We start from the raw sequence: 24814 nt of genomic DNA on the forward strand, positions 1-24814 counted from the left end.
GAACCACATACTACGTAAGCATTGGCGTGCATCACATGTATATCCACACTTTTTTTGGTGAAATCACATGTATATCCACACACTACGATACTCTAACCACCTTTGGGTACTCTTCTATAATATTGGATTTTAAAAGCTCTATTTTGCCCAACCCTGATTCATACTCTCAGGATCAGTATTAGCCGAGGCCGATCCCAAATATTGACCGATCCAATACCAATCCACTGATACGACCAAAAGGTTAAAAAAAAAAAATTAATAATAATAAAACCAATTTTTATTTGAAAGCAGGGCAATTCCATCCAATTTCGGGCAATCTGAATCGATATCGGCCAAGACCAATCCTGATCCAATTTCCAATACCTTAAACCATGTACCCAACTGGAAAAGTCTACTTGGGCTGAAAAAAAAAATTAATGAGACAGACTAATGGGTTAGTTCCATTCAGACATGCCATATAACAGTTTTGAGCCAACAAGATGCCAGATACTTCCCTCATTTTAAACTTGGCATTTCATCGGTCTAACAAGGAAAGCATCCAATGGTCTGAAATTGCCAAAAAGAATGATGACGTCAGTTGCTTTAAGTTAAAGGTAAAAAGTTTTTAATTATTTTAGAGGATAAAATTAGAAAGAAAATCAACCCAGAAGAGATTCTTGATGATTTGGAAACGAGAAGTACAAATAGAACAAAATACAAGTGACATCAAATAATGAAATCCAGGTCCATGGCCACTATCCACCTCTAAGTACAAGCTGTTGCAGACTAAAAATAGAAGCAATACAGAAAATGTTAAAATGGCAACTAAAACCACAGAAGGCTAAACACAAAACAATAGGAACTTGAATGGACAACTTTTAATAAATAACCCGCTTTGACTAATCAGTGGATTACATATTAAAAGCTATCCACTGACATGGTATAAACATCAACTATGACTGGAAAACAATGAAACAACTGGACTCAGATATATGATCTCATTAATACAAACAACTGAACTAGACCAAATACATATCTTCAGAAGCACTTTTAAAGCCACACATTTGATCTTTGTACCCGCTTCGCCAGTCTGTTCAATTCAGCTTCTTCTGTTTCCTGCATTTATTAAATAAATGCTGTTTCGACGAGGCCAGTCTTCAGCTTCAGACTTGCTCGAGGACCTTGGGTTCAAATTTCATCTTTACTCCAAAACTGTAGCACTCTCCTCAAATATTTTGCCCTAACCTATCATTGGATCAAGAGCTCCATCCCAAGATGCAGAAAAGATAACATCAAAGAAAATAGGTGTAGAGATCTGAAGAAGCAGCCTGGAAACTATCACTAGCAGAAAAATATGCCATTCTCCGACTGATTACCATTATACAAGATACTTTGACAACCGATCCTTCACCGGAGGCTCCAAAGCAGACATGCACTGTTCCCACCCTCCATTGCCAAGCATCTGTTAAATATTGGTAAAAATAATGTTGCATCACTTACTATAATCACCACTCAGATTTTTTGCAGCAAGTTGGAAGAGGGGGGGGGGGGGATTAAAATCAAATAATAACTAGCAACAAATTTTCTGAGATCTTTGAGAAGGACAGCAAGGTAGATAATAAGAAGAGGGTGAGGATAAGTCTCCAGCCCAGGCAGCCCATGCTTACCAATTCAGCAAGCATCCTCTAGCTGAGTACTCTTCCCCCTAGGTGATCCCTGACTAGTGTTTGCCCATTTTCGACAGGCTGCCACAAACCATGAATTCTGGCCAAATATTTTGGCCTCGGTTTAGGCTAACCTTGGCCCAGACTAGAAGGTTTGCTATCTGATAAGCATTCTCCATCACCCACATCATGCCTCTACACAATTGATGGATTTACTTATTACATCAACAAAAATCTTAATTAATTTTTAATATAATTTCCTTGCTGACGCAATGTCAACCACCCATACACATACTGTTTATCAAAGTCCTCACTCATTACAATCAGCTGAAATTTCCAACCTCATACACAATCCAAGACAAAACAGTTCAATCTGGCCTAGCCCACTTGATGTCAGTTACACATAGATGAGGGTAGGTTTGAGTTCAAAGGCTTAGGCAGAGATCAAGGTAAGCCTCCAGGGTAGTTGGGCTGAGCCCATGATCATCTTAGCCCAGCCAAACCGAACTAAGAAATCAAGTCGATTTTGATTTTTCGGTCCTAAAATTGAAATATTTTTTTTATGATTTGTGCAGACTTTATCAAATTATGATTCTGTTGGATCTAGCCCAGTTACAACCTATTCAAGAAGAAGCAAAAATGAGTGGCAGCCACACAAGCAGGATGGCAGTCAGCACACAACATTTGTTTTTTTGGGAATTTGCAAGTTTCTCATTCATAGCTCTCAATATCTGCCAATGTCACTGGTTTGCTGGTCAACAAAATTTATGGAAATGTTGCCCACACCAGCCTAGAAGGAATGCTGATCAACAAAAATTTTAGGTCAATTTAGATTGGACCAAAAGAGTAATAAATCAGTCTTGTAATATGGGTATAAGGGTAGAATTGTCCTTAGGGTTTCTTTGGTGTTGCTCTAGGGGCATTATTGTCTTGTACCTCATACCTCATTTATTATAAATAAAGGTGGGCTCGTGTCTCAGAGACACAAGTCACATTTCCCCAAAACTCTTCATGGTATCAGAGCGAGGATCCACCTTGGGATCCAAACCCTAATGCCAAAGTGGAGTCGAAATAACCCTAGGGCCACCACCATCACAACCGATCTACCCTTTCATCTCACTGCCACTCGCCTAGCAGCACCATCGTCGCCATCATTCACCACCAGCCTTCACCGTCGCCCTGCACCGCCACTCGCCATCATCAACCTTCACCGCCTCCTTTTCTCTCAACCCTTCTCCTATTGGGTCGCCACCACTTACCGCCCTCGGGGATGACTCTCTTCCCACCGAGGGTTCCCTCCTTTACCTGGCTGCTTCATCTGGCCTTGAGTTTATGGTCGGAGTGTGACTTATGGTTCATTGCTACCACATATTCTAAAGAGTTCCTTTTTTCTCGTGATTTTCTCTGGGATCAGCAGCCATGTTTGACAAATCTACTACATCAACTAGAACTGATGGAGTGAGTCATGGGACTCATAGTGATTTCCCTTCGTTCCCTATTAGCTCCATCAAGTTGGATGGTGATGTGGTCTCGTTCATGTTTCATGTCTATCAATTCCAATTCCCAAGGATTTGCAGGGTACCTTACAGGTGAAACAGAGAAACCTACTGTTGTTGGTCTGCCTTAGAGGAAATGGAGTTCAGAAAACTCCCTGGTAATGTCTTTCCTTCTCAACGCTTTGCAACCCAATTTTGCAAGAGGGTACTTGTAGATGGACACTGCTGCCAAGATCTGGAAGCGCCAAAGATACATATTCCCAGATGGGGAATGATGCTCAAGTGTATGAGTTGAAGAAGAGAGTCCATGAGACTAAATAGAAAGAAATATCTCATCAAAAAAAAGAAAGAAAGAAAGAAATATCTCTCTCTCAATATTATTCAGAGTTGCGTGGGTTATGGCAGGAGTTGGACTTCTATGAGGATTTTCAGGCCACTTGCTCTACGGATGCCACCAACTTCAAGAAGAGAGAAGATAAACTTAGAGTTTATAATTCCTTCGCAGGCCTAAATGTGAAGTTTGATCAGATACACGCCCATGTACTCAGCCGTGATCTTTTTTCCACCTTGGAGTAGTCATATTCCATGGTTCAGCTGGAAGATAGCCGTCGTTCTGCGATGTTACAGCCCATATCTCAGGAGAGGCTGCTCTCAAGATAGGTCCCGAACCGTCGTTTTGCGATGTTAGAGCCCATATCTCACTCAAAATAGTCGTGGTTCCCAAACCCAAGCTCTTACTCATTTTGGTAACCGTCCTACTACTGATAGGGAACTGGTCAAGTTTGATTATTGTGGGAAGGAACGTCACCCCAGGGAGACATTTGGAAACTCCATGGTCGTCCCACTGCATCTAGAAGTTGTGGTCGTGGTCGTGGTCGTGGTCGTGATCGCTTCAACACTACCCGTTCTGGTTCTGCCCATCACACTGAGACAACTGATCCTACACCTACGGAGTCTTCTTTATCCAAGGATGAGCTTCTACTTCTCCGACGACTTATGACAAAACTGGAGCCCTCTACATCTTCACCATCTGCTGCCTCTGCTACCACAGGTTCCTGCATCTACCCCTGAGGTATCCCATTTGGTGGCCACTGTGCTTCCGTTGCTTCTATTTTTTGGATAATAGACACAGGGACCATCGATCACATGATAGGGTCTCCTAACCTTTTTTTTCAATATTCTTCAGGTTCAGATAAAGATAGAGTTAGAATTATGGATGGTTCCCTCTCCACAGTTTCAGGGAAGGGTTCTATCCAATGCTCTCCTCTATTATCCCTTTCCTCTGTCTTACATGTTCCCACCTTCATTGCTAATCTTCTTTCAATTAGTAGTATTACCACAGATTTGAACTGTAAAGTTAACTTTTTCCCTCTCACTGTGTTTTTTCGGACTTGGTAACGAGGAAGATGATTGGCAGTGGTAGAGTGCATGGTGGTCTATATTTGCTTGATCATGGACAGTCCCCTTCAGCTCCAATCTCATCTCAAGCTCATCACATGGGTTCTCCTCCCTTCGCTTTACCTGACTTGCATTGTTGGCATAGACGTTTGGGTCATCCACCCCTTAGTACTTTATCTAGAGTTTTTCCTATTTTTCAGCATTGTAATTCCATATTTCCAGTGACTTTTTTTGTGATGCTTGTGTTTTAGCCAAGCAAACCCGCACTGTTTACCCTATTTCTAATCATATTAGTAAAACTCTTTTTCATTTGATACATTATGATGTCTAGGGCCCTACCCGTTGCATTCCTATTATGGGGTTTTGCTGATTTGTTACCTTCATTGACTGTCATTATCGTACCACTTGGGTATATTTATTAAGACAAAAAAAAAAATGAGGTCTTTCAATGTTTCCAATGGTTTCATAAAATGGTCAAAACTCAATTTGATGTCAAAATAAAAATTCTTCGCACCGATAGTGGGACTGAATACACGGAGGGTGACTTCCAATCTTATTTGGCTGATCAAGGTATCCTACACCAGACTAGCTGTGTTGACACTTCTGCTCAAAATGGTGTGGCAGAATGAAAGAACCGTCACCTTCTGGAAGTTGCTCGTTCCCTCATGATTGAGATGCATGTTCCCGCTTGTTTTTGGAGTGAAGCCATTTTAATTGTTGCGTACCTCATTGACCACATTGCCACTCGTGTCTTGGATTTTTGGTCTCCTCTTTCTATCCTCATGCTCTTCTTCTTTTACTGTTTCTCCAAAAATATTTAAATGTATTTGCTTTGCTCGAAAGCACTATCTTCATGGTAAATTTGATCCCCGGGGTCTTAAATGAATATTTATTGGCCATTTTGCTACCCAGAAGGGATACAAATGTTACCATCCTCCTTCCTGCCGTGTCTTTGTTCCCATGGATGTGATCTTTCATGACTCTGAAGCTTATTGATGCAGGTTCAGCATAGAAATTGGCTTATTTCTTTAGAAATTGGCCTAGGGTTGGGTTATATACATGTTGGGCCTTTGTTCCCAAGGGTTTTCTATGTATTAGGCCACTTTAATGAGCCTAAACTAGGGGTGCATAGGTTGCATACGGGATTAGCCCAATACTTAGTGTATTTTTATGTTTTTTAATTGAACCAGTTCAAATTGGTTGCATCCAATTGATTCAATTTAAGTAATCATGTGACTTGGTTAAGTGGTCATGTGATGTAAGTTGGGCTGGATTAGGACTCTAAGTCCAGCCATGTTTTGAGTCTATTTCCTTTAGTATTCCAGTTTCCTAGTCAGTTTAAGTTACCTAATAGGTTAGGGATAGGGTAAGGCTTTTCCTTTTTTTAGTGTCTAAGTCTATTTTTGAGCCTTCTATATAAATTTGTAAGGGAGGCCAGCATTGAATACGAATTTGATTAATAAAAAATATTGTTTTGCTGCTGTCTTTGCTGCTACTGCTTCTCTCTTCAGAGACTGTCTTGTGTGTCATATCAAGACCCCCCCTTGTGAGTAATATCAAGGTTGAAGGACTGGAATCCCTGACTCTGCATCTTGTGATCGAGGTCCTCTCTAGCTTTTCTTCAACTGCATGTTGGAGATCTGTTAATTAAGTAAGTAGTTTTATAATTCTGCAATTTCATTCTCTTCTTAATCCTCCACTTAACCCTAATTGATTCCCAAAACCCTAGCCTCACTCTAAAATCTGTCCAGCCTTATCCCTCAGATCCTGCAGCCAATCTGTCCATCAAAACCCTAAATCCATTGCAGAATAACTCATCAAACCTAACTTCTTTATACCAAAATAACCCCTAGACCTGCCCATTTACCCTATAAACCCCTTTCCAAAATCCACCCCTAAACCCTAGATCCTGAAAACACTCCATTTTTACAAGGCCTCTAACTCGAAACCCTAGATTTCCAACTTCATCCAAATCAATCCAAACCTACACCAATAGACTCCTAAAAACCTGCACATCATTACCAAATAAAACCCTAGCTCGAAACCCTAATCCTAACCCTAATTCTGCCCTAATTAGCCTAAGCTGTCCCAATCGGCCAGCGTTGTTAGGTGATCCTATTACCCTGGTTCCTAGTGGGACTACTCCTACCTAGGACTACATTAAATTGGTATCAGAGCTATAGCGGAGGAAAGCTCCAACCAAGCCTCGTAAGACCCACCTCCATTCGTTTTTAAGACTCGAGTTCGTCTACCCAATGGGAGCACAGCCATATTAATTGTTGATGAGAGGCGACGTAACAACATTATTTCACAATCCGTTAGATTGAACCCGAAAACAACTCGTGTGTCCTACCTGATTGACACCGTCTATACCATTTGTTTACTCTAAAAGGGTTACAACCAAAGGTGACACATCAACTGTACAGCCACAGGGACTGCCGAACATGTCAACTCAAACGCAAGTGGCATCGATTGTGTTTGAAGTTTCACTAATGGCGGATGTACCAACAGAAGATTCTACTAAGGCAGTTTGTGTTGAAGAGATTCAATAACCGATAGCTAAACAAATTCAAGTAGACCAAGCTGCACCAGTAGTTGAGATCATAATTGAGAAGCTCGGCCATCAAATTGATGTGGAGGGCCAATACACAATTGTAGAAGATTCTACTGAAGAGGTATACATTAAAGAGAACAAAGTAGACACAGCTGAAACAGTAGAAGATGAAAAGTTGATTGAGAGCATTCCAAAGGAAAACAATGACCTTCAAGATGCTGTTCTTGAACAGGTGGAGTTTGTGTCTCATGCATTAGATGAGCATGTTGCTAACACTGAAGGCTCTACGGACGAGACATTGATAGTTGCTGTTGATTCAAAGAAAGAACACATAGAGTTTGTTATGCCACCATGGTTCTTCGAAGAGCAAGCTCCACGCATTGAAGACTTTATCCCCAATGTTCCTGCCTCATCGGAATTTTGTTTGGGGATGGTCAAAGGTGCTGATCACATGTTGATTCCCCCCCATCACTACAAAATTCGAGGACAAATTTTTTCAAGTTGGGGAAAGTTGATGCAGGTTCATCATAGAAATTGGCTTATTTCTTTAGAAATAGGCCTAGGGTTGGGTTATATACATGTTGGGCCTTTGTTCTCAAGGGTTTTCTATGTATTAGACCATTTTAATGAGCCTAAACTAAGGGTGCATAGGTTGCATACGGGATTAGCCCAATACTTAGTTTATTTTTATGTTTTTTAATTGAATCGGTTCAAATTGGTTGCATCCAATTGGTTCAATTTAAGTGATCATGTGACTTGGTTAAGTGGTCATATGATGTAAGTTGGGCTGGATTAGGACTCTATAAGTCCAGCTATATTTTGAGTCTATTTCCTTTAGTATTCTAGTTTCCTAGTTAGTTTAAATTACCTAATAGGTTAGGGATAGGGTTAGGCCTTTCCTTTTTAGTGTCTAAGTCTATTTTTGAGTCTTCTATATAAGTTTGTAAAGGAGGCTAGCATTGAATACGAATTTGATTAATAAAAAATATTATTTTGCTGCTGTCTTTGCTGCTGCTGCTTCTCTCTTCAGAGACTGTCTTGTGTGTCATATCAAGACCCCCCTTGTGAGTAATATCAAGGTTGAAGGACTAGAATCCCCAGTGACTCCTTGCATCTTGTAGATCGGGAGGTCCTCTCTTAGCTTTTCTTCAATCTGCTACTATTGGAGATCAGTGTTAATTCAAGTAAGTAGTTTTATAATTCTGCAATTTCATTCCTCTTCTTAATCCTCCACTTAACCCTAATCGATTCCCATAACCCTAGCCTCACTCTAAAATCTGTCCAGCCTTATCCCTCTACTCGATCTCAGTTGCAGCCCAATCTGTCCATCAAAACCCTAAATCCAATTCTGCCCTAAATTGCAGAATTTCGTAACTCATCCAAACCCCAACTTCTTTATACTAAAACAACCCCCTAGACCTGCCCATTAATACCCTATAAACCCGTTTCCCAAAATCCACCCCTAAACCCTAGATCCTGAAAACACTCAATTTTTACAAGGCCTCTAACCCAAAACCCTAGATTTCCAACTTCATCCAAATCAATCCAAACCTACACCAATAGACTCCTATAAACCTACACATCATTACCAAATAAAACCCTAGCTCGAAACCCAAACCCTAACCCTAACCCTAATTCTGCCCTAATTAGCCTAAGCTGTCCCAATCGGCCAGCGTTGTTAGGTGATCCTATTACCCTGGTTCCTAGTGGGACTACTCCTACCTAGGACTACATTACTTATTATCCTTCCCCATCGACACCTTTTAAGGGGGAGAGTAATAGTAGGGAAGATGTGTCGATAGTTTCCCCTCTTGATGGCCCAATGTTTCAAGGAGAAAAACAAGAAAATGTACCTATTCAAGGGGATCCTACACACTCACAAAGTCAACTTCAGGGGGAGTCTATGTCATCTCCTAAACCTCTACATGTTTATGGGCGTGCTCGGAACAAGCAAGTTGAGACCACCATTACAACTGTGCCCAACCAGCCACCATCTTCAGATCTAGGATCCATGGTCCCAATCATCCCATCAGGTGAGTCTTTCTTCCTCAATGATCATGTTGATCCGTCCCTTAATTTGCCTATAGTTGTTAGAAAGGGTAAAAGAACCTACACTCAGCATCCCATTTCTCATGTTGTGTCTTATGACTCACTTTCCCCATCCTATCGTACTTTTGTTTCTTCTCTATCCTTTGTTTCTCTTCCTTAGAATTGGCAGGAGCTTTGGCAGACTCACGATGGAAAGAAGCCATGAATGAAGAAATGAGGGCTCTTGGGAAAAAAGACACATGAGAACTAGTTTCTCTTCCTCGGGATAAGAAAGTTGTAGGTTGCAAGTGGGTTTTCACAGTGAAACAGAAAATATATGGTATGTGGATCATTACAAGGCCAGGCTTGTTGCAAAGGGCTTTACCCAGACATATGGGCTAGATTGTCAGGAAACCTTCGCTCTAGTAGCCAAGATGAACAGAATTCGAGTTATCTTGTCATGTGTTATTAACCAAGGTTTGGAAACTACAACAACGCGATGTTAAGAATGCATTTCTGCATGGTGAGATTGAGGAGGATGTGTATATGGAAATTCCTCCAGGGTTCTTTGACCATAACACTCAAGGTAAAGTCTGCAAATTGAAATGGGCGCTCTATGGATTGAAGCAATCATCCAGGGCTTGGTTTGGTCGGTTTCATAAGGCAATGGTTTCAGTTGGGTAAAAACAGAGCAATGCAGATCACACATTATTCATCAAGAAGTCAGGTGATCACATCACTGTGCTTATTGTTTATGTGGATGACATTGTCATCACTGGGAGTGACCCTATAGAAATAGCAAACCATAAATCCTACTTGGGAAAAAAGTTCGAAATTAAAGATTTGGATCTCTTATGGTATTTCCTTAGAATTGAGGTTGCCTGCTCATCAAGAGGTCTATTTCTCTCTCAAAGAAAATATATTCTTGGTTAATTATCTGAGACAGGGGTGCTTGGGTGCAAGCCTGTAGACACTCCACTTGAGGCTAATGGTCATCTCAAGAGTAAAGAGGGAGAACCAGTTGACAAAGGAAGATACCAAAGAATGGTAGGCAAGCTAATTTATCTCTCCCATACTCGCCCTGACATAACCTATGTTGGTAGTTTGGTTACTCTGCTCTCCTCATGATCACATGCGTATTGAAGGATTTATAGATGCAGATTGGGTTGGATCCCCTGATGATAGAAGATCAACTTCAGGCTATTGTACTGGTGTTGGTAGGAATCTGGTTACTTGCCGTAGCAAGAAACATGCTATGGTTGCCAGATCAAATGCTGAAGTAGAATTCCATTGTATGGCCCAGGGTATATGTGAGTAGTTATGACTTCAGGGTCTACTTCAAGATTGCAGTGTCTCTGTCCAACTTCCCATGATCCTTTATTGTGACAGTAATCGGCTATTAGTATTGCCCATAATCCTGTCCACCATGATAGGACAAAGCAAGTGGAGATTGATTGCCACTTCATCAAAGAGAAACTTGAACAGGGTCTCATCTGTATTCCGTTTGTTAAGTCCAATGATCAGTTAGCTGATGTGTTTCCTAAGGGCTTAGTAGTGAAGTTTTTCATCCTATTGTATGCAAGTTGGGCATGTATGATATTTAAGCACCAACTTGAGGGGGAGTGTTATAATATGGGTATAAGGGTAGAATTGCCCTAGGGGCATTATTGTCTTGTACCTCCATATCTCACTTATTATAAATAAAGGTGTGTTGGTGTCTCAAGTCACGTTTCCCCAAAACTCTTTGATCAGATTTTTTACACAAATTCTCCCTCCTCGCAAAAAACACTTTTTTAATTTCTAAATCCAAATTATTGTTGTTATTGCATCCCATGTCTTATGAAGAAACTGCAATAACCTACATGTTAAAGGAAACTTTCTATCAGTGATCTTAATAGTTTACATGCCCATCGAATTTCTGACAGGATGTATTGGAAATTTCAAAATACGATATCATTACTTATCCAATTGAAAGGAGTCGGTTCCTGCCATTTTCTATAAACTACTTGAAGCTATGCGGCACCTCTAACTGCTTTAAATTTGTAAATTGATAACAGAGAGGCCTACAATAAGAACCCCAACTTTTTCAGCATTTGCAATTTCACCACTCATTCAGGAATTTCCAGGTAGCCAGTAAAGAAGTTTCCATAAATGAAACATAAAGGTATTTTATAAAAAGCACAAGTAATACAATTAAAAACATGTAAAAAATTCAGGAGCTAAACTATAAAAATGTTTACTTCTATGATCATATGTATGAGTAAGTCTTTTCAAAGTTCCTTGTGAAAATAAAATATAAGAACGGCAATTCACAAACTCTCACTAAAACAAAAGTAATAATAACGATTAAGTTTCAGAGAATTAAGAGTTCCCTACTGGAGAATATTCTTATTGAGGTTGTAATATAGGAAGAACTTTCAAAATTTCCTAATGCAGAAAAGAAAACCACATCCACATGCTGCACAAAGAACACAGCTAACCTGTTTATACCCATTTAGCACCTGGCAAACTCCATTGTGTAGATCCTCACTCCTTATTTCCTGAAATATAAAACATAAAAATAAAAAGGGGAAAGGAAGAGGGAAGAGAATCATTTTATAAAGAGAGAAGGTTTTTGTTATTCATACATGCCAACTGGCGATAGCTTTGCACATACAAACAAGTGAATTCAAAGCCCCAGATGGATTTGCTCTAACCTGTGAAAGTGTGAAATAAACATGTAAGAGATATGCAGATATTGACTGTCATCTACCTAACAAGCAAGGCACATGCATACCATCGCACATAGACCTCTGAAAGCATCCTCTTTCTCAATATCATCACGTATCCTGCGACATTTGATTCTTTATGAGAAGATGTTTAGAGCATTTAGCCCTTCATTTCCAATATCAAACCCACATGTGGAATAAAAAAAGCAAACCAAAGGAGAAACAGAGCAAAAAGGAGCACATATATAGACACATTAGCATATGCCCAAAAGACACAAGAAGGTGTAAGCATTACTGCACTGGTGCTAAGCACAAGGTTATGAGGCAAATGAGGTAAGCTCCATGAGTTAGAATATAGGTTTAGGAAATAAGAAGAGAGAAGGAAGAGGTTGGAGGAAGAAGAAGATAGCAAGAGAGAAGAGAGAAGAGAGAAGAGAGAAGAGTGTATTGGGCTGTAACGATTGTGAATGGAGAGACTTCTCCATTCACCATATATTCATTTAATCATCACTAATAGGAATTACATCCACCTCCCTAGGGAGGTATAAGGGAAATAAAGAAGAAATAGAAGAATTACATAATAAGGCAACTAGTGATAGACTAGTTCCTAAACTACCCCTAGTACATGACTTCTAACACTCCCCCTCAAGCTGGAGAATATATAACATGCATTCCCAGCTTGCTTAGGAAGGAACTAAACTGAGGAGAGCCAAGAGCTTTGGTGAAGATATTTGCCAACTGATCCCCAGTCTTCACAAAAGGAGTACAAATACAGCCAGAGTCTATCTTCTCCTTGATGAAATGCTTATCAACCTCAATGTGCTTAGTCCGGTCATGTTGCACAGGGTTGTGGGCAATACTAATGGCAGCCTTGTTGTCACAGTACAGTCTCATGGGCCCTTCAGTGTCAAATCCCGGTTCTTGAACAAGTCTTTTCAGCCAGATGAGCTCACACACTCCATGTGTCATAGCTCTAAATTCTGCCTCGGCACTAGATCTGGCCACAACATGCTGTTTCTTGCTCCTCCATGTGACTAAGTTACCTCCCACAAAGGTACAATAGCTGGAGGTAGATCTCCTGTCTGTAATGGAACCAGCCCAATCGGCATCTGTGAAGCCTTCCACTCTCAAGTGGTTGTGCCTTGCATACAACAATCCTTTCCCTGGAGAGGACTTCAAATACCTTAGAATGCGATACACAGCATCCAAATGGCCACTCTTGGGAGCATGCATGAATTGACTGACAACTCCCACTGCATAAGAGATATCTGGCCGAGTCATAGAGAGATAGATAAGTTTCCCCACTAGCCTTTGATACTTCCCTGCATCAACAAGAGAGGGACCACAATCCTCTCCTAGTTTGTGATTCTGCTCAATAGGAGAGCTAGCTGGTTTGCAGCCTAACATCCCTGTCTCTGTCAACAGGTCAAGAATAAACATCCTCTAACATATGTTGATCCCTTTCTTGGTCCTTGATACTTCTATGCCTAAGAAGTACTTCAAGGGACCCAGATCTTTGATCTCAAATTGCTGTGCCAGGTAGCTCTTCAATTTACTTATCTCAGCTGTATCATCTCCTGTGACCACGATATCATCAACATAGACAATGAGAGCTGTGATAGTACCATTACTCCGCTTGGTAAAGAGAGTATGATCAGCTTGGCTCTGGGAATATCCATTCTTCAGAATGGCCTGTCGGAAGCGCTCAAACCATGCCTTTGGTGACTATTTGAGACCATATAGAGCCTTCTTAATGAGACACACTTTCCCTTCAGCTGAGGGCATCTTGAAGCCTGGTGGAGTTTGCATGTACACTTCCTCTTCCAAATTACCATGAAGGAAGGCATTCTTCACATCCAACTGATATAAGGGCCAATCTTTGTTGGCAGCTAAGGATAAAAGAACTCTTATTGAATTATGCTTGCCATAGGGGCAAATGTCTCCTGGTAGTCAATTCCATAGACTTGACTATACTCCTTGGCCACCAACCTTGCTTTGTATCTCTCAATACTGCCATCAGATTTATACTTGATTGTGTAGACCCATCTGCATCCAACTGGGACACGCCCCTTGGGAAGGTCAACAAGTTGCCAAGTACCATTCTTCTCAAGTGCCATCATCTCCTCAGACATGGCTTGTCTCCACTTTGGGTCAGACATAGCATCAATGACATTCTTGGGAATGGAAGCAGTAGAAAGAGCATAAATAAAGGCAAGTCCTGTAAGAGAAATTGCATCATAGGAAACAAACTGGGATATAGGATTAGTACAAGTTCTTTTCCCTTTCCTAATAGCAATAGGAAGGTCCAAATCAGATGGAGGAGAAGAAATGTCACCGATTGAGGAGGATGAATCTCAGTCGTGGATCCGGATCTCAAGAGGACTCTTGGTAGATCATCTTTCTCGTATTATGCAAGCTTTCACCTTTTTTGTATGTAAGGTGGTAATCCTTCTCCTTACGTAACCACTTTCAACAACCAAATCTGTACTCCCCTGGTTGATCATTAATCTCAACCACATCTAGATCTGTGTTTTCCAATGTCAAGCAGAAAAGGAGATGTAGGTAGAGGAGAAAGGAAGAAATCATCAGTAGTCTGTTCACTCCCACAATTCTCCCCCTGAAGAGGATGCTGAGAAGGAACAAAGAAAGGGACAAATTCAAGGAAGGTAACATCCTTGGAAATGAAACTTCGGCGGGAAGAAGGATGATAACACCTGTACCCCTTGGTAGTAGAAGAGTACCCAAGAAAGAGACACTTAAGAGCTTTGGGATCAAGTTTAGTGCGAGCAGATTTGTTAACATGCACATAACAAACACAACCAAAGACTCTAGGAGGAAGAGAAAACATAGAGGCCTTGGGAGATAAGATGTCCAAGGGAGATTTGTAGTTAAGAAGCTTGGTAGGCATACGATTGATGAGAAAGGAGGAGGTTAGAAGAGCCGCAGACCAGAAGGTCTTGGGGACATGCATGCCCAGCAAGAGACTACGGGTGACCTCTAGGAGATGGCGATTTTTCCTCTCAGCAACCCCATTTTGTTGGGGCGTGTCAACACACGTAGCTGATGGATAATGCCATGAGTAGTAAAGAAGGCTTGAAGGCCACCAAACATATACTCTCCTCCTTTATCAGAATGCACAATTTTGATGCGGGTCTCAAATTGGGTAAGAATCATTTAGTAAAAATTCTGAAAGGCATCACAAACATCACTCTTATGCTTCAGAAGAACAGTCCATGTGGCACGTGAAAAATCATCAACAAATGACACAAAGTAACGATAGCCAAATAAAGAAGTAGTAGGGGGAGGACCCCACACATCAGTATGCATAATATGAAAAGGAGCAATAGTTCTATTACCATGATAAGGATATGAAGACCTACAATGTTTGGCAAACATACAGGTTTCACATTGAAAAACATTAGAAGAGGCAATAGATGAAAATAAGTGAGGCAACTGTTTCCTCATTACAACAAAAGATGGATGGCCAAGACGGCGATGCCATAACATAACAGAATCCACAGAACTATTATCGTTTCGGCCACACACATAGGAATGAGCTGTGGGTAAAAACGGATCAAAAAAGTAGAGGCCTTTCTCCTCACGTCCACTACCAATAATCCTCTTCGTCACCAAATCCTGAAAAAGACAGTGAGAAAGAAAAAATGTGACACAGCAGTTGAGAGATTTAGTCAGATGACTCTTCAAGATTCAGAGTAAGGTTAGGGACATGAAGAACAGAAGAAAGTGAAATAGATGATGTCATAGGGATATTACCCTTACTAGATATGGACGAAAGGGAGCCGTCAGCTACCCTAACCTTGTCCTTATCAGAGCAAATGGTATAGGAATCATAATAATGAAACGTACTAGTCATGTGGTCCGTGGCATCCGAGTCAATGACCCAAGACTGGGCGGCAGTAGAAGCTGAGGTGGAGACCTGCAAAGCTGAGGATAATGAGGATCCAGCCATACTAGATGTGCTCAACTGTGACACAACCCTGCGAACCACTACATCCATAAAGGTGGAGTCATCCTGTGGGGCATCAGCATCAGTCGCCGCTGCGGAATGAGCCCGAGCTCCCCCTCGACGGCTACCACGACCACGCATACCAGGAGGACGACCATAGAGAGACCAACACCTATCCTTGGTGTGTCCAATGCGACCACAATGATCACATTTAAATCTGTCTCGCCCAACTCCACTGGCACCAACTGTCTCCACAGTACTAGCTTCCTCACGGTTAGGCCTTGGGCCTCTACCACCTCCACGGGTGTCTCGAACAGAACTAGAATTGAGGGCTGACCTCTCAGATGGTGCTGGTGGTGATGCCATAGTAAGTCGCCTGGTCTCTTCACTCTGTAAATAACTATAGACTTCACTAAGAGAGGGAAGGGGAGACCGGCCAAATAGCTGGAGTCTAACTGGCTCATAGTCAGAGTTCAAACCACCAAGCAAAGAGAAGGCATGCTCTTTTTCAAGAGTCAGATACACCTTGGCTTCATCCTCTGGGTTGGTCAAATGAAGGTCTCTGTAATGATCATACTCTTCCACAAGATTAAGGAGCACACTGTAGTACTCAAAAATAGTGCTATCACCCTATTTCAATGAGTGGATTCGTTGATGGAGCTGATAGACCTTGGCAGTGCCACCTCCTCTGTCAAAGGCCACAGAGACACTGTCCCAAATAGCTTTGGCAGTTTCCTTGCTTATAAATCTTCTCCCAATCTCGGGCTTCATGGAGAAAATCAACCAGGTCATAACAATAGAATTTTCGGTCTCCCATTTATCAAAGGCCGGTGAACCAACCGTGGGGGCCTTGATAGCACTTGTTATATATCCAAGCTTTCCCTTACTCCTGAGGGGAAGTCTCACAGAGTGTGACCAATCCAGGTAATTAGTACCATCAAGCTTCACAAAAGAAATCGCCTGATGAGTACTCTCATAAGCCAACCGAGGGACAAAGTGGGAGGCCGAGAATCAGCATAGCCAAGCACGATGTATCCGAACCAGCCATGATGGATACCAACAATAAACAATATCACCAAAGGCAAGTGGGGAGTACACACTCAACCCAAACAAGCAAGAAGTCCTATAAGCAGCCTAGGATAGCACACTGCCGAAGCAGTCCTAGCAGTAAATGTCTAAGAGGACTTAAATCAAACACTTCACGGGCAATATAATAGCAGCCCAGCAGGTCAGTCCCTAAAAAGGCCTCACAAAGGCTTGCAAGTAGTAATAAAAGCTTCAAACAAGTGATAAAACTGCTCAAAGTCTATGCATATCCAATCCTCAACTAAGAGAGCATCAACCTTCAACTCGAAGCACGAAAAAAAGGAAGAAAATTACTCTCGGCGTTACCTGGGCAGAACAGAGGAACCATGAGATTGAGTTTTATCAAAGAGAAGCACTCATCCAGCCATAAGGAGCACAAAAGACAGGAAAAAGGATCCTTCTACGATCCTAATAAGCTGCTCCACCATCAAATCCATGCCGAAATGAGAAAGACATAAGGGAATGAAGTCTGCAACATCAGAAATCTAGGCAGAAACTGGTGCCCACGAAAAAGAGTTGTGCTCAGATGTAGTCTTCAATCAGCAAGAAGCAGTACATGGCCCTTGAACACCATCCTTCCACTTCTAATGACCCATTCCAATCCACAAAACCAGGCCAATCGAAGGAGATATAGGAACTGCAGTGGAGGGCGGGCAGTAACTCCAAACAGTAGCTATTTGAACTTTAAATCACAAAATGAGCTGCATCCAAGCTCGAATAGCAGTAGGAATCACTAGAATAGGTTATTCCAACCCTATTTCATAGTTTTCTCACAGATTTGTTTACATAGGAGGCTTCTCCTTGAAATAAATGATTTCAAAGAGAAGCAAAAAATGAGAACAGGAAGCTGGATTCGACTCTCAAACCCTAGGTCTCTGATACCAAGTTAGAATATAGGTTTAGGAAATAAGAAGAGAGAAGGAAGAGGTTGGAGGAAGAAGAAGATAGCAAGAGAGAAGAGTGTATTGGGCTGTAACGATTGTGAATGGAGAGACTTCTCCATTCACCATATATTCATTTAATCATCACTAATAGGAATTACATCCACCTCCCTAGGGAGGTATAAGGGCAATAAAGAAGAAATAGAAGAATTACATAATAAGGCAACTAGTGATAGACTAGTTCCTAAACTACCCCTAGTACATGACTTCTAACACCATGACCCCCCCCCCCCCCAAAAAAAAGGCAAAAGCCACATACCTAAGCAGAGAACATTCATGGAGTTTCTGCTAAGGTACTCCCAGCAGTTGACATTTATATATTTCTTAGGAGCAGATTCGGCCAAAATCAGTGTCACGACCCAAACCGGATAAAGGTACGGGTTTAGCCCTCACGGGCGCTGATCAAACAATCGCTAAAATCTTGTGGAATCATTCAAAACAAATCATCAAATTCAAGTCTCAAACATAAAATATTCAAACAATAGCCTTAAATCTCATAAAAACTTCTACTGGTGGCAGTCTAATGTTTGTCCAAACTAAAATCTCAAATTCCAATCTATCAGAGTTTAGCTATCAAACTACTCCCTATTACATCCATCTAATGAAGTAAAATAATGTGTAATGAAAACAAATCTTTGAGTCACCCTCGAACTCTCCACCAAAAGCATACCTCCATCTCAATCCTCTGTGATGTAAAAAAATGGGGTTTATGGGATCTAACTCCTATGTGACTGTAGATTGAATATTAATCCATTTTGGGATCATCAGATCTCGTTCCATGTAAGTTTCTTTAACCTGCTGTTTCTGTGACTTGCCCATATCTGAAGATTTATACATCAGATCATGCTATAGTTTTACAGAGCCATTCTACATGGTTATTCTGACCTTCGACCATAGTTTCAGCAAGATCAAAAGTTGGTTTAAGTCTGATCTTAATTTTCTCTTGAAATATAGTTTACTTTCTTCTCTGCGGCTGGAATTTTTTGAAGTCCTCTTCTTGCGGTATGAAATCTGTATTTGCCAGTGATAAATATGCTGCTGATGGTGCAGCTTTGCCTATAACATTTGTTGCTGCTTCGTGAGGCTTGGTTTGATGAATTCTCCTACTTCTTCTCGGTTTTGTGGATTTAGTAAATAAATGAGCATCTAGCCTAGTGGCAGAGACACTAATTTATTAAGAGGTCCTAGGTTCAAGTCTTATAAGCATTAAAAAGGGGGAGTATTTTATTTCTATTCTTTTATTATTGGGTCCAAGTCAATGGTGGGCCCCACCCTATCCAATACAGAGACAGAGAGAGAGAGAGTGGAATGAAGACAAGCAGTATTTTCCCATTCCTTTGGCTTATTTGGTTGGACTTTACCCTTGGGACAGGATAAAATTTAATAGGACAAAGATACCCCAACTTTTTTCTTCAACTTTCCAAATGTGCCCTTAATTTGCTTTAAAATTTTTTAAAAAATGCCATAGTCTTCTCCACAAAGAACAGAACAAAAGGGGGCTCTACAGTTACAAAAGCCATACTCTCTCTCTCTCTCTCGCTCGTGCTTTTAGCCGCATGCTTTTCCGAGTTTCAGGGGAGCCCGAGTTGCAACACTCTGATTTTGAATAGAAATTATTTTCCGGGGTCTGATTTGCAGCAGCAGCTTCACTTTCTTAAGATTTTTTTATTATTATCTTTTTGTTTTAGCCTTTCCCTCCCAAGGCATCCAAATAGCCCAACTTTTCAAATCCCCAGGAATGTTGTTGGACTTTCCTTCACTGTTCATTCCCACCCTGCTAACTCTCAGCCAACCAAACGAGACCTAAAAGAAATAAAACAGTAGATCATTGGCCAAAAGATCTCAAAGGTAGGATAAATCATATTGTAAGGACAATCTTTCAACCAAGCACCTCTTGTACCACTAGCTGCTGGTAAAGTGATAAATTTTCTGCATCTGTGGTAATTTATAACATCGAACTGAACTCCTTCAGATCTCAACATTGAAGACATTAGAAACCCATTTTTTGGTGATGGAAAGAGGAAAAAGGAAATCTTACATGGATAAAGCAATACACCATGATTGCATAAAATGCTCCATATGGGGTGACACAAGCTCTGGACAAACCCAGGCAAGTCTTCCAAGAGTGATAGCACTATTTTCAATGAGTGACTTGTTGAGCCCCTAAGCAGAATCAAGAATAAATGATAAAAATTAAAATTAAAAATAAAAAATAAAAAAAAAAAAAACCAGAAAAGAAAGGAACAAGAATTAGATTAACTAATGCAGGAGGTTACCTCTGCATGTTGGAGAATTGGGACCAAGCATGAAACGACAGTCATCACAATGGGAGATACTTCTTTCTGAACCTGAGATGAGGCCAACCACAGTCGCATGTTTCAATCATGAAATTAAAAAACTACCATTTCTATGCGTAGACAAAAAGGACGTGAGAAGATCTACAAATGATTACAGCTACAGACACTATGCTAAAATTGCAAATACATTTTGAGAATTACATAATCCAAGGTCTTTAGTCCATTGATATGAAGCCAGATGACTATTCCGTCTTTCCAGTAGTTACTCGAATCATCCAATTCACTAGGTCTGTTATCGCACACCTTTTTCATTTTTTATTTCTTAGATGAGCAACATTTTATTACCAAAAGTGAAAGGGATGATATACAAACAAGGAAAACACCAAAAACAAAAGAAATAAAAAAAAAAAACTCAGGGACGGGAAAATCCCAAATGTACACAGAAACGTTTCTAGCCCCAGCCTCAGAAGGCTTTCAACATGTGTGTTGCAAGACATTGGAGCCACATGATCGAGACACTCAACGTGTTGGCTGAGTATCTAGCACAACTGATTGAACACTGATGACACACAGCCTATAGCATTAGATGAATCATGCAGATAAAAACTCTTTGTTACCTTAAATAACCAATGTATCATTCTAAACAACAGTAGAAAAAGTGGAGGCAGCAAGAAAGGAGAAGAGAGAATGGTTCAGGAGAACAGGCTTCATTGAGTAATTGATCTCACTTCAGCTAGCACATGTTTCCCAAAGTAATACATACAGTGCCAATTATATAAGTATTCCCCATAGGACAGCAATACACATATTTTCAAAAGTACTCTTATTCCAATACTCCCCATCAGGCTAGGGAATAGATATCATACAGTCCTAGCTTGCTTAAAAAGGGTTATGAAATAGTGATGAATTGATTTCTTTTGTTAACACATCAGCTAATTGATTTTTTGTCTTCAAAAAAGTGTGCACATACTCCCAGAGTCAATCTTCTACTTTATGAAGTGTCGGTCAATCTCAATGAGCTTCATGCAATCATGATGCACAAGATTATGGGCTATGCTAATAGCAGACTTGCTGTCACAATATAATCTTATGGATCCATCAATGTCAAATCCCAATTCCTGAACCAACAATTTTAACCATGAAGTTCACAAACTCCGTGTACCATTGCTCTAATCTCTGCTCTGCAGTCTGCACTAGACCTGGCAATAATAGACTATTTCTTTCTCCTAAAAGTAACCAAGTCACCACCTACAAAGTTGTAGTAACCTGATCTAGATCTCCTGTCTATTACAGACTCCGCCCTGTCTGCGTCAGTGCAGGCCTCAATCCTTAAGTGATTATGTTTAGTATAAAATAATCCCTTTCCCGGGCTTGATTTCAAATACTTAAGGATATGATATACAGCTTTCAAAAGATCAGACCTTTAAGCATACATGAACGAGATCACCACTCCAACAACATATGCAATGTCTGGACAAGTGAGGGAAAGATAGATCAACCTTCCCACCAGTTTATGATACCTCCATGCATCTATTAACAGATGACCACTGTGATCACCTAGTTTGTGATTTTGGACAATGGGAGGCTGAATAGGTTTCCCACCAGTTTATGACACCTCCATGCATCGATTAACGGATGTCCCAATGCTGATGCCTAAGCATCACACTCCCCATTAAACTTCTACTCTAACTACTATTATTAAAACATAATACAGTGTATATTTATTGTCAGATGGCTTGAGGTTGTGCAGGCACAGTCCTTTCTCTTCCCATCCACTACCAATAATCTTCCTCGTCACCAACTCTTGAAACAAGCAATAAGAAGATAAAAGAATTCAAGGATTTGGTTATATAACTAACGGAAAGAAGGTTAGTTGCAAACTGTGGGATATGAACAGAATCAAGTGATCTAGAGGGTGTAATATGAACACTACCATTTCCAGAAATAGAGAGGGAGCCATCAGCAATCATAACTTTATCTCTACCTGGACAACTGAGCAGGAGACAAAACAATGGAACATACCAGTCATGCGGTCTGTAGCACCAGAATCAATGACCCAAGGAGAGGTACGAGAAGTAGATGCATGGAGGGCGGAAGCACCTGACTGAACAAATGAAGATGTAATGGTGGATGTAGAGATGATGAAAAGGAGGTGATCCGACAACACCTTCCAGTATGGCTTAGTTGCAAACTATGTGACATGAAAAGAATCAAGAAAAATAGAGGGTGTAATATGAACACTACCCTTTCCAGAAATAAATAAGAGGGAGCCATCAGCAATCCTAACCTTAACTCTACCTGAACAAACTGAGTAGGAATCAAAACAATGGGGCATACCAGTCATGCGGTCTGTAGCACCAGAATCGATGACCCATGAAGGAGAGGTACGAGAAGTAGATGCATGGAGGGCAGAAGAACCTGACTGAGCAAATGAAGATGTAGTGGTGGATGAAGAGCTTTCTAACTAAGCCATAAAAAGATGAAACTCTATAGGCTTCAAACACAAGATCTGGCAAAAACTAGAGAAGGCTCTTAACAGCTGCCATGTTGGCACCTTCCACCACCTGGTTGTTTCAGAAGTTTAAAGAAGTTGATAACCAGTTGGTATGAAAATCTAGGGTAAAGATGCAGTTAGTTCAGTGAATCTGTCATATATCTATGGGTTTAGTGTTCTGGTAAATTTGGTCAATAATTAATGTAAGACTAGAACCAAAACAAGTCTTATCCCGGACAGTATCAAATAGAAAACCTCCAGTGAACAAGAAAGAGAACAATGGGGTCTCAAATTGGTAACCACAAGTGAACAAGAGAAGTAAATAATAGAATACTTCAAATCAATGACCTGTTGAAGCTGCAAATAGGGTTGAATGAACCTTGTAGATGTAGGATGAAAACCCAAATAGAAGAACATGATCAGAACAGAGAGAAAAGGAGATCAATCAGCCTGTTAGGGTTTTGAAACCCTAGATTTCTCTGAAACTCGACGGTGGGGTTGTTCCTGATGGATTGGCTGATGATGATGGACCTTGGCAGCAATGATATGATGATGTAATTCCAAGAAATCAATGAGAGCAAATTTGCAGAAGAAAAATCCCAGCAACTTGAAGAACTCTTGAGATAGATTGGGCAGCTTTAGGGTTTGTAATGTAGAACCTATGGAAGGGAATGGGCATCTCACCCTAGGTCTCTCACCTATACTATCTCAGGATTTTCACAAAGGCTCAAGCCAATATTTCATTAATCAAATTCGTGTACATTGTACAATGCTGACCTCCCTTACAAACTTATATAGAAGATTCAAAAATAAACTTAGATACTAAAAAGGAAAGGCCTAACCAGATCCTTAACTAACATGGTTCAAGATCTCAGTGAGATATCGCCGAGATCTCACTGAAATCTCGGTTTCGTAGCATCTCGAGACGAGATTGCTTGCAATACAGAAATAATGCATGATCTCGACCGAGATCTCGACCTTATGTCTCGTTTCGGTTCGACACGGTCGAACCAGACTTTATTTAAGCCTCAAAAAACACATAACTCGACGAAATTGCTTCTAGCTCTCGCCTGTCTCGCCTCTGTGAAGGGGAAAACTCTATCTTTGGGGGGTTTTTTTCATTTCTTTTGACAAATCTCATCTCCAACACCTCATCAAAGCTTGGTGCATTGAAGATTGAAGATGCTAATCTCCTCCAAGCTGCATCTTAAGAACCTAAGGTAATTATTCATCCCAAAAACTATATTCTTCATAGAAACATGATCTAAACTTGTTTGTTTACTATGAGTTTTTTATATGTTATACATTGTCCACCGATCTATGGAATGATCAAGGCGAATTTTTTTTCCTATTTCTAAATTATGTATGAGTAAATTACTCCCCCTTCCCTCGATTATGCTCGAATGACAAACCCCACCCTTGGGTATTGAGTAATAACTCTCCCCTCCCCTACATTCACAAGATTCTATCAACCATACCCATTTTGTTAAAAATGGCTGTTAAGTGATGACATCACCCAAAATATATTCATTTAAACCCCAAACTGTCCTTTTTTTTTTTTTGGGTGAATAAAAAATTATATTACCAAAGCCCAAGTGATGCAGGTTCATCATAGATATTAGCTTATTTCTTTAGAAATAGGCCTAGGGTTGGGTTATATACATGTTGGGCCTCTGTTCCCAAGGGTTTTCTATGTATTAGGCCACTTTAATGAGCCTAAACTAGGGGTACATAGGTTGCATACGGGATTAGCCCAATACTTAGTTTTATTTTGTGTTTTTAATTGAACCGGTTTAAATTGGTTGCATCCAATTGGTTCAATTGGTCTAATTTAAGTGAAGTGATCTTATTGGCTAAGAGGTTCTTATATCCTATTGGCTAGTAGGGAATCTTCTTTATTTTAAGTAGTTTGAGTTGTTTTTAAGTCATTAGGACTCTATTTTGAATCTATTTCAGTTTCCTAGTCAGTTTAAGTTAGCTAATAGGTTAAGGATTGGGTTAGGCCATTCTTTTTTAGTGTCTGAGTCTAATTTTGAGTCTTTTATATAAGGTTCTAAAGGGGCCATGTATGGAACACGAATTTGATTAATAAAAACTCAGCTTTATGCTTGCTGCCTTTGTTGCTGCCTTTGCTCCATCGTGAGTGTGCCTTGTGAGTAATATCAAGGTTGCCTTGTGAGTAATATCAAGGTAAAGGGATTG

At 40.5% G+C, this 24814-nt stretch overlaps 1 protein-coding gene across 1 annotated transcript in view; it reads right to left on the reverse strand.

The window, feature by feature from the left end:
* Positions 1 to 676: 676 nt before the first annotated feature.
* LOC122655925 (transportin-1-like) overlaps positions 677 to 24814 on the reverse strand; it is a 56137-nt gene continuing 31999 nt past the window's right edge. Inside the window, 6 exon segments of the mRNA XM_043850315.1 lie at positions 677 to 1441; positions 11600 to 11659; positions 11747 to 11815; positions 11896 to 11947; positions 19860 to 19984; positions 20098 to 20169. Coding sequence (XP_043706250.1) covers positions 1358 to 1441; positions 11600 to 11659; positions 11747 to 11815; positions 11896 to 11947; positions 19860 to 19984; positions 20098 to 20169 — 462 coding nt within the window. The 3' untranslated portion in view covers positions 677 to 1357.

Source organism: Telopea speciosissima, chromosome 3 (genome assembly GCF_018873765.1).
Source record: "Telopea speciosissima isolate NSW1024214 ecotype Mountain lineage chromosome 3, Tspe_v1, whole genome shotgun sequence".
In the NCBI taxonomy this organism is placed as follows: domain Eukaryota; kingdom Viridiplantae; phylum Streptophyta; class Magnoliopsida; order Proteales; family Proteaceae; genus Telopea; species Telopea speciosissima.